At 44.1% G+C, this 14,996-nt stretch overlaps 1 protein-coding gene across 2 annotated transcripts in view; it reads right to left on the minus strand.

Annotated features, from left to right (window-relative positions):
- Positions 1 to 14,996, minus strand: part of PDE8B (phosphodiesterase 8B) — a 1,092,370-nt gene that overhangs the window by 871,335 nt on the left and 206,039 nt on the right. Inside the window, exon 2 of one of the 2 annotated variants that reach the window (XM_078677317.1) lies at positions 13,764 to 13,797. The exons of the other annotated variant lie outside the window; for it this stretch is intronic. Coding sequence (XP_078533443.1) covers positions 13,764 to 13,797 — 34 coding nt within the window. The remainder of the gene's footprint in view (positions 1 to 13,763; positions 13,798 to 14,996) is intronic. 2 annotated transcript variants of the gene reach the window in all.

The raw sequence follows: 14,996 nt of genomic DNA on the forward strand, positions 1-14,996 counted from the left end.
ACTGGTATTCCACCTAGACTATCTCTGCCTAGTTCTTCATAGGATTTTTCTATGATTCTGGCAATTTCAGCTGGTTGGTCTGCTATATCTGTCTCTTTTAACCTCTGGCGGATCGCCACGTTTGCTGCTTCATCTTTTATGTTGGCTAGTAATATAGCCGAGACCTGCTTGAAGTCTTTTAGTAATTTCATACCAAGAGTTAAAGCAGGTTCTGGACCGTATTCATCTTGAATTTGTTTTAGCACATCTGGTATTACCGAAATGGATGGAACACCGTGCGTTTTTGTGTAGATGGAAGCAAAGACTGTACCCCAAGTGTCACAGTCCTCAATGTGTGGTGCGATTCCCATTGGGAGACATATAGTCAGAATCCTGTGTTTTTCCAGCGGGGTGGTGTCAGGAAACACCGCCTCTATTTGGGTGATTTTCTGTGCCAACCAGAATGGTATTTGTTCCCGTTTAGCTGCAACTTTACCTAGGCAGGATTGGATGTTCTGTGGTGTGATTTTATTTGTGTTCCCCTGGTGAGGGGTCAGCTGTGGAAGTTTAATCGCTGGCTGAATTGTTGAAGTCCGCATTACATACTGAACTAATTGTCTATGAATTTTTAGTAGTTGTTTTAGCTGTATTAACAGCTCTGCTGCAGGCATTCTTTCGATGTCTGGATGTGGTGTGTATCCGGCTAAGACCGGCCACGTTGCTCCTGGTCTTCCTAAAGGACCGAGCCTTGTAATGTGATTGTTATGTTTTAGGGCGCCATCAAATAAGAGCAAATGCTCTTGGAATTTGAGTGGTACTTCCACCTCCTCGAAAGGAGTGTACGTTTCAGGAGGTTCCTCTACTTTGTAATAGTGGAAGTACTTTGTTACAGCATTTGCTGCTGGAAAATGTATCCATGAATAGTATACCTCTGTCTGCCGATATTCGTGTGCCTCAATTACGAATATGACTGTGCCACCTCTAGGTGTCAGTCCATTTTCTATAAGTTTTAAGGTTATAGATCTCCTTTTAATGACCGGAATGAGTATTATATCCGCGTCTGCTGCTTGCATGGTAGCATCAGCATCTGCGAGTTCAGTTGCTAATCTAACTGCCTCTCTTTCATCATCACTCTCTGCCATTTTACAGACAGGATGGTATTATTTTTGTTTGCAGATCAGGTTTCTTTATGGAAACAGAGATTAGATGCACAATATTTTGGAACAGTGTATCCTTCAACGTTGACTATACCAAGAACCATACATAGGAGTTCCCTCCTGCGAGGTTTTGGAGGATATAACCTTTCACCCACTCCAGACGTCTTTGGAGTATTTGGGAAAAGGGGTCTGAGTGAGAAAGCACGACTGAGTTACTCTAAATGTCTTACGTTAGTTTTATCGCCCTTTCCAAACGCGTTGGGCGCCATGTAGTGTAGTTCCTATCTTCCCAATAGGCTCTGCGCATTGGAATAGTACCTACAGTAGTAAAGGCCTAGGCCAGACGTTAACTAGGTCTACTACTGTCGATACTAGACTTAATTTTTGGGTTTGCCAGCTAAGCTCAGAGTTCGCTAGAAACTTTCTCGAATGTTCAAGGAAGGATTAACTTCCCTGATTAGACAAGAAGGGATTTAGTTTCTGACAACCATAGAACATGACAACTTTGCTCTCCCCTAATCAAGAGTCAATCTCGAGAGTCGTGTGAGCACAAGGCAATTATTTTACTCAGTCAGTACGTGCATTCTTAGTCTCATCAGATTGTAGAGAAAAGGAAGAGACGGGCGTGTTCAATAAAAAGGTGTTATTTATTGATCAGTCTCTTTTCTCGTACAAGAGAAATGGATCGATATTATTGCAATACTTATAGTTAAGTAAAGTGCATACATTAAAAGCAATAGTATAAAATAATACTGTAAAAACATTGATATGGTTTCTGAGCCATATGATGTTTAAAATGATTAAAATATATTTACATACACATATACATTTGACTAAACGTACTCAACTGGTGTTTCTAAATACGCCTACCCCGTGTACCTGACCTAAGTCTAATGCGTGGGCGGGAATAGAAAGTTACAGTTTAAGTTAAGTTTGTTTTTGCCAAGTGAATAACTAAAGAATTCTCTGTGAGGGGTTATTCAGTTCTGTACCTGGAAGTTAGGATGAATGAGGAATGGTATCTCTTTCTCTGCTCTCGATATTCCAGGCTGCCTGCGAGGGCTGCCCAGAAGCGCCGGTGCTGGGTCTCTCGGCTTGAGATAGCAGCGCGTCTCTCAGCGCGTCAGGAAGGCGGGGCTGCGCCAGCGGGGTCTGCTTCTGCTCTCGGCTTCGGCAAGTATGGCTGCTCCGTCTTGTCACCACGCGTGTGTTTGCATAGGGCAAGGTCGGCAAAATTTATACCTTAAAGGTGCCGAGATTGACGTAAGGATGGACATAGGTACGTCAATAAAGATGTCATACGACTTGCTCGTTAGCACATTCTTTTGCAAAAGTTCTCTGTGAAATCAAAACAATGGCCGCACGGATTATCCAGGTTGTCATAGGTTTGATTTGTTATGAGAACGTCGTATGCCTTATCAGGGGCTGGAGGAATGTCGCTTGTCTAATTAGATCTCAAGCGTTATGACCTAATCAGATAACACGTTCCTGTGCCGTAGTGTGACTGCGTCAGATAACGGTATCTGCATCATGGGGGTTTTCTTGCCTCATGAGCTGACTGTTAGTTAACTTGATAGTTAGTTTAACCAGAATAGGGTCAGGAATAGGGGGACTGATTCAGAACCTATAGAAATACACGACAGGGGGCCCTGGGCCAAATGTGTATTGGGGGCTCCTTTTAGGGATAATTTTGAAAAATGATCCAATTTCAGGTCTTTCATGCTCTCTTTGGCCAAGTCAATAAAAGTGCACAGGCACACTCCTCCAAATTCTAAATGTGTTTACGCCTAATATTCAGGGATAGTGATGTGCGTTTCCAATATTGTAACACAGCAGCAGCTCACTAATTTTACTGAAAAAAATCCCTATGACACCCTCCCATTTATCATATCCGAGGTTGTGTTTTGATCTAAAACACACTTTTATATAAAGGCTGCATGAAACTTGAACACATGATTTCTCAGCAAAATGTCTGTAATAGGCTCACATATCACCCACATTAAAAGTAGATGAAAGGGAAACATTATTTAAAACAATCTGTTTAAGAATTATTCAAGGCGATTTGGGCAGGACTCTCTGCAGAACCGACCTGGTTCTATCTGGGGCCCCCCTGAATGGCTGGGACCTTGGTCCAGAGCCCACTTTGCCCATGCCTTAAAATGTCTCTGCCTAGCTGCTCAATTAGTGAGCCGGGGGAATTACAGCTGCAGTCTCCCTGACTCCGAGTCCTAACGAGCATTAGCTTCACCTGCCCAGGCCAATTGTGGCACTGCGCTCAAGATGTAACATAACAGCAAGGGAGCAGTGTCTGGATTGGCTCAGGACACACCGTTGGGCCGCTGCTCAAGTGATCATAACACTGGAGCCATGCAAAGAATGACCATTTCTGCCCCTTGCTCTTGTCCATCTTCGCGTGTGCAGCGCCTCTAACGGCATTGTGCACAATGTTGGAGACGAGTCTGGGGGGACTGGTAACCTCTCTGCTGCCATAACTTTCTTATGGAGAGCCAGTAGCACTGACGTAGCAGTCTGTACAATCTGGAAAGCTCATCTTCCTGTGGCCCTACGATTGTGAGATTGTTTTACTCTGCCACATCAAGGTGGTTTGTCAGTCATAACATATGACTGACTGCAAGTCTGTGCGAATAGGAAGGAATGGAAAAATAAAGCAGAGAAAAACGCAATGTATATTTTGCAAACTGATAGGCCATGTTCTGCTACATAATTACATTTCTTATCTGCCTACAACACATAGAACTCTTTAGAATATTTTTGGGGGACATTTTGATGAAGATCTTTTCAAAGATTGCTTACCGAGAGTACAGCCTTTTGATGGATGGTACATCCTGCCTAGCATAGCCCCAAACTATTATAATATTTTATCTACTGTGCCTTCATAACCTCTATATTTGTAGTTAATTAACATAAAAAGTGTACGGTAGAATGAACAAATTGGCCCTGGTTTTACAAGCTTTTCTGGGTGGAAAGATGAAGGGCAATCGCAGTCCCTCAGCCCCAAACAACCAGGAAGGGAATTGGATCACTGGCTCGCTTAGACCAATATGAGGCAGGTATTTATGCCCGCCACTTTCACCAGCCACCACTGGTTGCTGGCCAAGATGGGTGCTGGCCTAGGACCCAGCCAGTGCAGCAGGGGCCTTGGGCTGTCCCCCGCAGCCCCCAACTTATTTTGAAGATGTGGCTTTCCCGGGTGGGCACCGGGGTACTGACAAAAGCTAAAAGTGGTGGCTCCCTCTAGCGCCCACTATGGGTGCTGGCAGGGATGCCGGCAGGGGTCCTAGGGCCATTGGGCTCTTCCCGTAGCCCCCAGCTTATTTTGAAGATGTGGGAGCCCTAGGTGGGCACTGGGGCACCCAGAAAAACAAACAGTGGCCGGTTCATGTGGGGTGGATGTTATACTTATTTATGGGCATGAGTTATAGTTACTTGAGATAAATATAACTGGTGGAGTTCAGTGGTTTTGTTCGTTTAACATAGTATGTTTTAATCTGCTCTGCCTTCAACCCAAGCTATCCACCTCTGAGCCACTGTCCTTTGTAAATGCACACCCACAATCTGAACTGACTCAAATATATAGAAGCAGCTCTTTTCACAGTACACACCAAACATGAACAATATAATTCATGAAAAAACACAACACAACTACAAAAAATCAGAGACTCTTAAGGCATCAAAAAGTTAGTAAACAGGGACAACATTGCAGTTCCAAGACTGAGAGGCCAGTGTCCGTCTTTGTTAGAGCTCAATGGAAGGGAGGTGAACAATGACATGTGGGGCAACAGACCCACCAGGCCCTCCACCTTCCCCCAGCAATGCCACTGGACGTCTTTTGCTGTTTAATGAGAGAGTCAAGGGTCGGCTTTAAGGTGGGGCGACTTGTGCAGCTGCACTGGGCAATGACCTGGAGGGGGGCACTGATCTCATGAGGGGCGGTGGCCGTGTTTAGCAATAAAATACAACGTAAAAAGCACCTGCTGATGAGTTCCTTGTGCCTCCAGTTTCAGGCAGCAAACAAATGTCCTTATAACTCTTGCGATTAATATTCCTGCTAGAGAGAGAGAGGTCAAGTTTTGTCTGGTGGCAGTTTTGATCCGTCTTTTATGTGGAGAGCTGAGTGGATTAGTGAAGCCAGCCTTTACCAGTGCTTTAAAAGAAATGGAATGTATTTGAGAGAGGGTCTTTGGAGAGTTGAGATGAGTATTCTAGTGCGTAAAAAGTCATGGATGCTGTACAAAGGGAGCAGTTTAATTCTGTTTTGTAGGTGAATGAGTTCAAGTGAACTCATTATGCGGCTCTTTGAACAATGTACTTGTGCTGCATTCAAAGAGAGTACATGTTTGAGGTGTTAAAATGAAAGAGTTCAGAGAAAAAGCAATAAAGTGATTGTTATCAGAATTGTAAACTTGTTGACCCTGTATTGCCATTTGCAGTTTGTTTTATGAACATTTGTTTAACTGTTCCTGTCAAGTGGTCGTGCCCGATGCTGTCGCTGACAATTATACACATTTGCATTTCAAGTCTGCCATTGGCAGCAAACCATAACGCGTGTGGCCTTGCACTTCTTTGTGCTGTGCGCATTTTGGATAAATGCTAGAGCATCTTTTGCAGCAAGATTTCAAACTTCAGGGCCACCGCAGTGTTTTAGGCAACAAAAACCGGTGGAATGCATTTTTGTTGTAACTCCACCCTTCTTCCGTGTGATTCCAATGTGGGACCTGCAGCACGGCAGCCACACAAACTATACACTGGAGGCAGTGGCGTAACAAAACTTGAGGGGGCTCCCCTGCAAGGTATGTGGAGGGGCCCCTTCGAGCTCAATCCGGAGCTCTCTGGCCGAAGTACTGTGCTGAGGGGCAGGGCCGTACTGGGAACCAAAACCGGCCCTGGCAAAGTGCTTGGCCGGCCCCCCTTCCCACTTGGGGGTGTTGGAGGTGCCGCCGAGCGCTTTGCTAGGGCCGGTTTCGGCTGATTTTGTTGCAGGGCCGATTTTGCAGCTATGCTGCAAAAACGGCCCTGTAACAAAATCGGTCCCCAGGGGCCCAAAACCGGCCCCCACCCTTGCAATGCACCTGGGGATTGCCCGGTGCCCGCTATGGCCAGTCCGGGCCTGCTGAGGGGGCCCTCTTGAGCTTGGGGTCCCCCACAACACAGGGGCTTCGGGGACCTGTGTTACTTCCCTGACTGGAGACAGACACCGCAGGTGCTTGGATACTCTGAACACAGCCCTTACCCCCTTCTAGGAGCAAGTCCATGCAGAGAGCACTGTACAGGTGATAGGCACAAAATAAATGTACCATTGCATCAACGCCTTGCATCAAGCTGCCAGCGCCTGTTTATTGGTTTAAATGGAGAAACTATGAGATGTGGCAGGTCTTGTGAACTGTATGATTTGTCTATCCAGAAATGAAAGATTTCTAAACCACACTTCTCTCTTGAAATACAGTTTTCTCTTGCAACAGCGGGCAATGCCCCATTCCACAACTGGTAGCGCACGGCCCTTATAAACTTTGGAGTGTGGTGAGATAAGTTAACTTCTATTTATCTAAGTTGTTTCACACCTTTGTCCCTTGCCTGTTCTCCCTTTGAGGGTCAGATATCACTAGCTGACGATATTTTAACAACTTGTAGGTATCTTTATTCACTACGCATCTCGGTTTGAGTTTAATAGGCCAATCGTACACACCCATCCCATAATGCTTCCATTTTCTGAATATAAGAAAATTTCCCACTTTCCAGTTGAGTGGAATAGAAAATGTGTCAGGGGCCTTGGTGCAGGCAGGATAATATGACTTCTTGCCTCTGGCTCATCCGGCTCATGGTACTAAAATACACCCATAATTGGGAGGCAAAGGGCCACTAACGCTCCTGGGCTATGGTGCCACTGCACCTGCTGCAGTATTGAAAGATACACCCCTGTTTGAGTGCAAGCTGCTATTATATGGCCGTTTGGGTCATTGTCAACATTGCTAAGTTAGCATGAGCTCTGCTGCCATGATGCTGCTTTTGCTACATGACTTTATTTTGCAAGACTCTGTTTGCACCTTTCCGATGAGATCTGTCTGCTTTCTGCATTCTCTGCCTGTTCCTGGAGTTTAGAGTGCACACCATGTGCAAGGCCGATAAACAATGCCCCTTGTTATTCCGTTCTGGTCAGTCCCTAGTACCTAGGCAAAACATGCTAACACGGTGCGCTGCTGGAAACTCGTGATTTGATATTACGGGGATGCATGTTGTACTAAAACACACTTGGAGAGGGACCTTTCCCGGGAGAACAGCTATGCTGTTCCTGTGATGTAAAACTACCATCTAGACACTAAGGCATGGCGTCTGCTGCCAAAGCCCAGAGATCTTACTTTATATAATAAAACATTTTCTTATCATGGGGAGGGTGGGTAGGCCTTATAGTCCTTTATCCACTGTCTGTATTCGATGACATCCCCCTTTATAATCTATGGAATTGTAACATTGCTAACTGTTTTAGGTTTATGGGTTATGCTTCTGGTAGTGGCTCGTACACAGCATTAAAGAGCACGATAGTTAAAATAAATATTTTGAACTATAACAGTTTCTGTGTCGATTCATATTGTGCACAAGTTCGAGTGAGTGAGCGAAATGGTGTGTCTTGCTACCGCGATTCCTGAGAGAGTCTGGAGTGTTGTGTTCTGGGTTGCCTAATCATTTGTAGCTTCATGATTATGTAGGAGAACAGATGAGACACTATAGCTAGTCGGTTTTGGGATTTTGGGTACTAAGGTGGTAGGAAGGTTCAGCCTCTATACACCGAGGTCCAGTTTTTCTGTGCATAGTTCTGTGTATATGCAGAATCCCTGCAACACTGCAAGTGTACAAAAATCAGTATGTTGATGATACATGCAACAAATTATAATGCTACTTGCAGACATGGCGTGTCAAACACCCGCATCTCTACTTTGTTATGGTATATTAAAGGGGGAACTGATAAAGAGTGCAGCTCATGTGACATGTGGCCACATCTGCCTACACTAAAGTGCACTGCTTCTCCCATGGATTCCATCCAGTGCTTCCTTTCCTAGATGAGAGCACTGTCCGTCGCCCATTGGTTGCTGTCATTCCATTTTATAGCCTGCAGCACGAAGCCCACTTTTACTAGTGCTAAAGTATGTCATCTTCCTTGTATGGTAATTATTTTCCTCTTAGTTAATTTCCCTTTTTTATAACTCTGATAAAAGCTCCCTTAAAGTGCTGCAGTTCGCATGTCTCTAATTATTGCTGATTTAATTAAAATCGACTTCATTAATATTTTGAAGCAAAAATTATGACATAAAATAAACTGCAGCCTTTACAGTAAATAGCAACAGCAAAATCAACCTAAACAGGAAAGATGTAGACCCCAGCGACATTCCCTTTTGGTTCTATATTGATATGGGGGATTTGGAAGCAAAAGGACTCGTTCAAACTGTACTTAGACTTAGTGAAAAAGTTGAAAAAGTCAATGTAAGGGCCCCATAACAAACTGTGTTCATGGAGATGTCTCCAAATGAGATTTAAGGGAGTTTGCAACAGTGAACACTTCCCCATGCCTCTGAACCTTTCGCCAATCCCTGGTCCCTCTCTGTTCCTTCGTTCACAGCCTTCCCTTTAGCCAGTAACAACACCATGTTTATCAATATTTTAGTTCCACTTCCAATTACCAGCTCCTCGACTGGGCTTGAATTTACATATGTGTGATCTCGAGTTACCAAGTCAACATCTCTAACAAAACTGGGCAGTATTGCTCCCAAAGGTATGGATCTTATTACAGCTCCATCCTGTATGTAGAAAATCCCCTTTCAGGTGTGACACCAAAGGCAATCTGGTGAATGCCTCTTTTGACTCTACCATAGCCTCTGAGGTGTGCAGTAAATTAAACACACCAGAGTAGTTCAATTAAATGAATATTTGGCAGATATCGCCAGCTTCTTTAGGACCGTGATTGCATTCCTCCGCACCTCTCCAGTCAACTCCCTAAGGACTCTCTCCCATGGCTCCATCCGGCAGACAAAAGGTCTGTTGCTTTAGGGACCTGTAGAATTATGATACTGTCTTGTTAGTTATTCTGACCAATGGGAGTTATGCACCCAGAGGCCAAACTCCAGGAGGGCCATCGAAGTATCCTTATGTACCACAAATGTATGACGTAGTTGTAGATATTTATAGACTTGTGACTGAGTTCAAATTCCACACGAATATTAGCAAATTAGTTTATCTAGTGTCCAGCTCAAACATCACCCAATGTCATGCAAGTCACATACTGTTATGTTACGTTCTTGACGTTTTTATAGTGTGCTAATCACCCGTGAAGGTGTCCAGGTGCTATGCAGCAGGCGTGGGAAGCTAGCCCTGGGGACTTATACAAAAAGCTAGCTTTTCAATATCTTTCAAAAGTCAAGAAGAGAGAAGGAAGCTCGCATGTGTTGTGGGAGTTTGTCCCAGCCCTCCGGATCTGCCTTCAGAAGTCTGCTAATGCTGACACTTATCACAGCCATGTCCCATGGAACGGGCGCTTGTGACAATTTGCTTTGAACAACATTCTTTTTCTGGGGTCCATGCACAACCCCAGCCAAAGACCTACTCCAGCAGCAACAGAGCTGTCCACTGTGTATTTGTCCAGTCCTACTCTATGTACCTTGTCTGTCGATAGGAATGTGCACACAGCTCTTGTGGTCTTTCAAAGTAGTGGTCCTACACCAGAGAGGTGTTAGTTTGCACAATAAAACATTGTGGTGTGGGAGCTACCATTTTCAAATAGGGTAACTTGGTCCATAATCAAAAAGGGGAATATGCCCCAGTCCTTCAGGTTCCGATATACCATTGCTAACAAAGTGTCAGAAGGCAAGGTATAATGCTTAAGACTCAACAGGTGTGGGAGAGTGGTAATTCAACTTACTCATTCTGAGTCATTTCGGGGAAAGAAAGTCTAGCAGTCCTCGCAGAGTGTTAGCACTGCCTGGTGTGCGATTTCAGTCAGTCAAATAATCTTTATTTCGATCGTAGATCATAAAAGATACATAGTAACCATCCAAATCATTACTTAAAAACACTATCCAATGACACTAATAATAAATAAAAGTATAAAAATTAAAACACTGTACAGCATTAAAAAACACAGATACTGTTCATAGATCGTTTCCACAGGTAAGATTTTTTTTTACAGATAAGATCTCCTTCGCCACATAGCATCAATAAAGCGTGAAACTGAAAGTACAACTGGGGTAGAAGTATTACTCTTAAGTATTCTGAGGGCCTCCTTATAATGTCTAAATCCCAAGTTTTTGCAAAGTTGGACAAGCCAACATTGCCGTATGGTTTTATAAGTCGGGCAAAAAAAGAAGACGTGGGATTCAGATTCTTCTTTGGCCCCACACGCTGGACATTCTACTGTTTTGATGGGCGACCATTTGTTTGAGAAGACCCTAACCGGAAGTGTTCCATATCTAAATTGTAGATAATATTTCCACGCTGTGGAAGGTAAAATTTCATCTAAGAATGGTTCAACTGTATAAGCGTCTGTTAAATTAAAAAACTGAGCTGTGAGTGGGCCCAGAGAAAAATTACCAAGGATGGCCTCTAGTCTATTTCTGTGATCCAGCTTAACCAATTCAGCACGCGACAACTGGGCGCAGACAGCGGCAGGATTAGACCAAAGGTCAGGCAAGTCTAGTCTCGCACACTCCTTTTTTAAGAAGGCAAACCAAGGTATTTTCTCCGACCCAGGGAGGGCTAATAACTCTTCCAAGGCTGATCTAAAATGGATTAATTCAGGGGTCACCCACAGCCTACGCCAGTGAATTATAGGGCATAGGGCAACTTCCTCTTCTAAAGGTCTAATACCGAGGTCCATTCTCAACGGGGTAAGGGGGGTACTGGGTGGGAGAGCCAACAAAGATCTTAAGAATTGATTTTCTGTCTTACCAATACCACCCACAGGGCGATAACCCCACAATTCAGCTCCGTATAGGATTGCTCCCCTAGCTTGGGCTTTATGAATTTCAATAATCGATGCAACTGGCTTGGTTGTGGACTCTCGGTGCAATTTTAGAATACCACCCGTAATCTGGGCTAGTCTAAGTTTGGCCTTTGCCAATTGGGGGGCCCAGTCCATTTTGTCCGTAAGAGTGATACCCAGGTAATCAAAAACAGTGACCCTGTCCAAAGCTACGCCATTCAAAGAGGGATTGGGACATCTGGTCTTAGTTGGATTACAGAGCATGAATTTGTTTTTTTGTGTATTAATCTCCAACCCCCTTATATGACAAAAATTCGCAAAGCTATCCAGGGCATGTTGGATTCCCATGGGAGATTTTGACAACAGAAGAGTGTTGTCTGCAAACATTAGTGCCACCACCTGTTCATTTCTCATTTTTGGGGCGTCAATGTCTTTAACACCTTTAAGGTGGGCAATCAAAGCATTAATGAAAAGACAAAATAAGGTCGGTGCCAATACGCACCCCTGTCTAACTCCTCTGTTGACTGGGATTTTGGTTGTAAGACTACCCCATTTACCACTCCTAACTTGGGCAAAGTTATCAGAATGGAGTCTCCTAATGATGTTAAGGAGATCAGTTGGTACCCCCATATCACCCAAAACATCCCACAAAATTTTACAGGGCACCAGATCGAAGGCTGTTTTGAGGTCAATAAAAATTAAGTAGAGGCTGCCACCCTCTACTCTCACGGTTTTCCAGTAAAGTAGTTGGAGCCTTATTAACTGGTCAATCGTGGAGGTCTTTTCCCTAAAACCAGCCTGAAAAGGGCTAAGAATCTGCCGTTCTTCCATCCAATTCTGGAGCCGATCGAGAATGATACGTGAGAATAGTTTTTGACTCACATCAATCAGACTGATCTGACGATAATTGAGCGGAAGAAGTGGGGAACCATTTTTGAAGATGATCTCGGCTCCTACCCATGTGACAGGTAATTTGGTGCCCTGTAAAATAGCATTAAACAGCAGGTAAAGATAAGGAACCCATATCCCAGTTTGATCTTTATAAAGGTCACCGGGGATTTTGTCGAGGCCAGGCGCCTTGCCTGCTGGGAGCCTATTTATAGATACCTCTATCTTCTTCAATGTTATTTTGAAATCTAGAGATTCATTGGTAGGAAAAGTCAGAGTGGGAAAATCCAGATACCAATTTGGGAGCAGGTTCTGGGATGGTAGCTGGTCGAGAGGATCTACTAGAAGAATTTCTTCACCCGGGCATATAGTTTCTGATACTGGTCCACCCAACTCTCCGGTGCAATATTTGGAACAAGAGCATTTTGACCTTCCTTGCTACCAGAGCGGACTATGGACCAAAATTCTCTCACGTCCCTACTGCCAAGTGCATTTTTTATAGCATCCCATTTAGTGTTCTCCCACATCTGTTTGGCCTCAGACAGAACTTTCTTATACTCAAGCCTCTTGATTTTAATTAATGATCTATTCAATGCTTTGATTGCAGCCAAGAGTGCCCCCTTTGCAATCCTACAGTTGGAGTCATACCATGTATTGGTCTTCTTATTTTTCCTAGGTTTTCCCATTGGTGGATTAAGTAGGTAATTAGTCCCGCGTGGATATTACAAATTTGGTCTGCAGACAGGTCCTGCCCCTAATAGGCCACTTAAATCATCAAGAGCCCGAAGGACAGTTTGGTAGAGGGAACTCATTAATTCAGGAGAACCCTTTACCATTGGCCATTTTAACCTTCTTCTATCATTAGATAATACTAATGACTCCCGATTTTCCTCTCTTAATCCCATATTTGTACTCAACTCGGGAAGACCTAATTCAAGAACCAGGGCATTATGGTCACTGTCATGGCGAGGTAAAACCACAAAATCAATGACTTTAGACCAGATGCTGGCCTCAAACAGAATATAATCAATACGGGAGGACTGCCCTGGACGATTAAAAGTATGCTTACCCTCCAAATCAGATTTTGTATGGCCTTTGCATGCTCTCAGGGAATGGGCCAAAGTAATGGAATTCAATTGGAGAGCTATTGGTGACCATGCCCTTATCGGAGATATTTGCAAGTCAGGAATGGACCACAACGAGTCCTCAATACTAGAGATAGGCTCAATCAGACCCGGGAGTGGCTCATACTGGCATATGTCCTGCAACAATCAAAGTGTTCGCCCCCTTAACCTTAGAAATAAAGTTGTCAAGGGAATCCAGTGTTAAAGATTCTTTACCCAGCTTGATGGGTCTAGAGTAAACATTGAAAAGGGTCACACAAAATGTTGACCTAAAAGAAAGTCTAAGGCATAAGAGATCAGGCGAAGGGGAATTTAATTGGGCCACTATACATCCCAAAAGAGATGCAATAAGAATAGTCAGGCCCCCAAACGGTCTTCCCCTGTTACCAATCAATGCCAGATTACTAACTGACAGGTAACCCGGCCTGTAAAAGTTTTCCCGAGACCACGTCTCCTGAAAAAGACAAAAATCGTACTCATCTATAAAGAGACCCCAATCAGGGCTGGACAATTTGTTGGCGAGCCCTGCCACATTCCAAGACAGAATGGAAATGTTATCATCACATATCTGGAGCCTGCCACATTTTTCAATTGGGATCCTGTTGCCTAAAACTAGGCCCTCAGAGGTACTATCACTCTTTTCAAGTTCACAGTTGATGATTTCCTTCTCCAAAGTTTGCAAAGTGGAAAAAACCTGGGGTGGCGGATGATGTCCTTCTAAACTACCATGCTCAGATTCATTCGAGTTATTAATTTTTTGGGTGTCCCAATTGTGACAGTTGATATCTGAACCTAGATTTATAGGAATCGAACACTGGGTAGAGGGTTTTTCCAAAGGCCTGGATGGAGATTGAACAATATTGAAAACAACCCGCCCTGCCAGTCAGTCAACGTCCTCCAATGGGGCAAACCGGTTAGATACGGGAATGCTATAGAGCAATGGATTTGGATATGGGGTGGTGGATGCAATGTAACAGGGCGTGGCCCATCTATCAAGGTTAACTAGTGGGTGAGGAAAACCTGCCCTCCTTGGTCTTGGGTAGAAAAAATCTAAGGTAAGGGCTCTAATGGCATGGAATGATTACTAGGAAATGAGGGTTGCACCACTAATCTTTGGATGGTTTCTGGGTGCCTAAAGTTGATGATCACACAATCTCCAACCATAGTCTTCTGAGTAGGGCCCACCCAAGCTACCCTCCTTACCAACAGGATTTCATCTGCTTTATCATATGTGAACTGCTTATTTTTCACCAGCCAGAACAGAATCTTATTGCGAAGTTCAAGCTGGGATTCTTTATGGCCTTCCTTAAGTTCTGGGATTCCTGTCAGAATAATTACGTACGGAACAGCATCAGGGGCAGAGATTTATTATCGGAAGAGAAGATTGCTGGGTCACACCGCTTCCACCCCCTGCATTCTCCTCAGCAGACGGTAAACCACTTCCTGCACAGAAGAATGCTGGCAAACACAGAGACGTCCCTTGCTGAGGAGATGGATAATGAAAATGCAAGTGCACTTGGCTGACACCTTCGTTAAAAGATAGTTTTGATGGGACACCAGTGATTTTACTTCAAGTGGAGATGGATAATGGGGAATGAAGTCCACTTGCCTGGGTTTTCCTTTTAAAGGTGGCTTTGGTGGGAAAGCAGCAATGTCATTTTCTCTACAGAAGGATGTCAGGTAATGTAGTCATGTTACCTACCATGGAGATGAATGCTGGGGAATGAAGCTCGCTTGAGTGGCTGCTTCTTTTAAAGATAGTTTAGGCAGGAAGCTGATGAGTTCACTTCACATGGAGATGAATGAAGTACAATAAAGTCTGCTTGTTAGTCTGTTAACTAATTGGTTAATCAGTTACCACCT

Source organism: Lissotriton helveticus, chromosome 2_1 (genome assembly GCF_964261635.1).
Source record: "Lissotriton helveticus chromosome 2_1, aLisHel1.1, whole genome shotgun sequence".
NCBI lineage: Eukaryota > Metazoa > Chordata > Amphibia > Caudata > Salamandridae > Lissotriton > Lissotriton helveticus.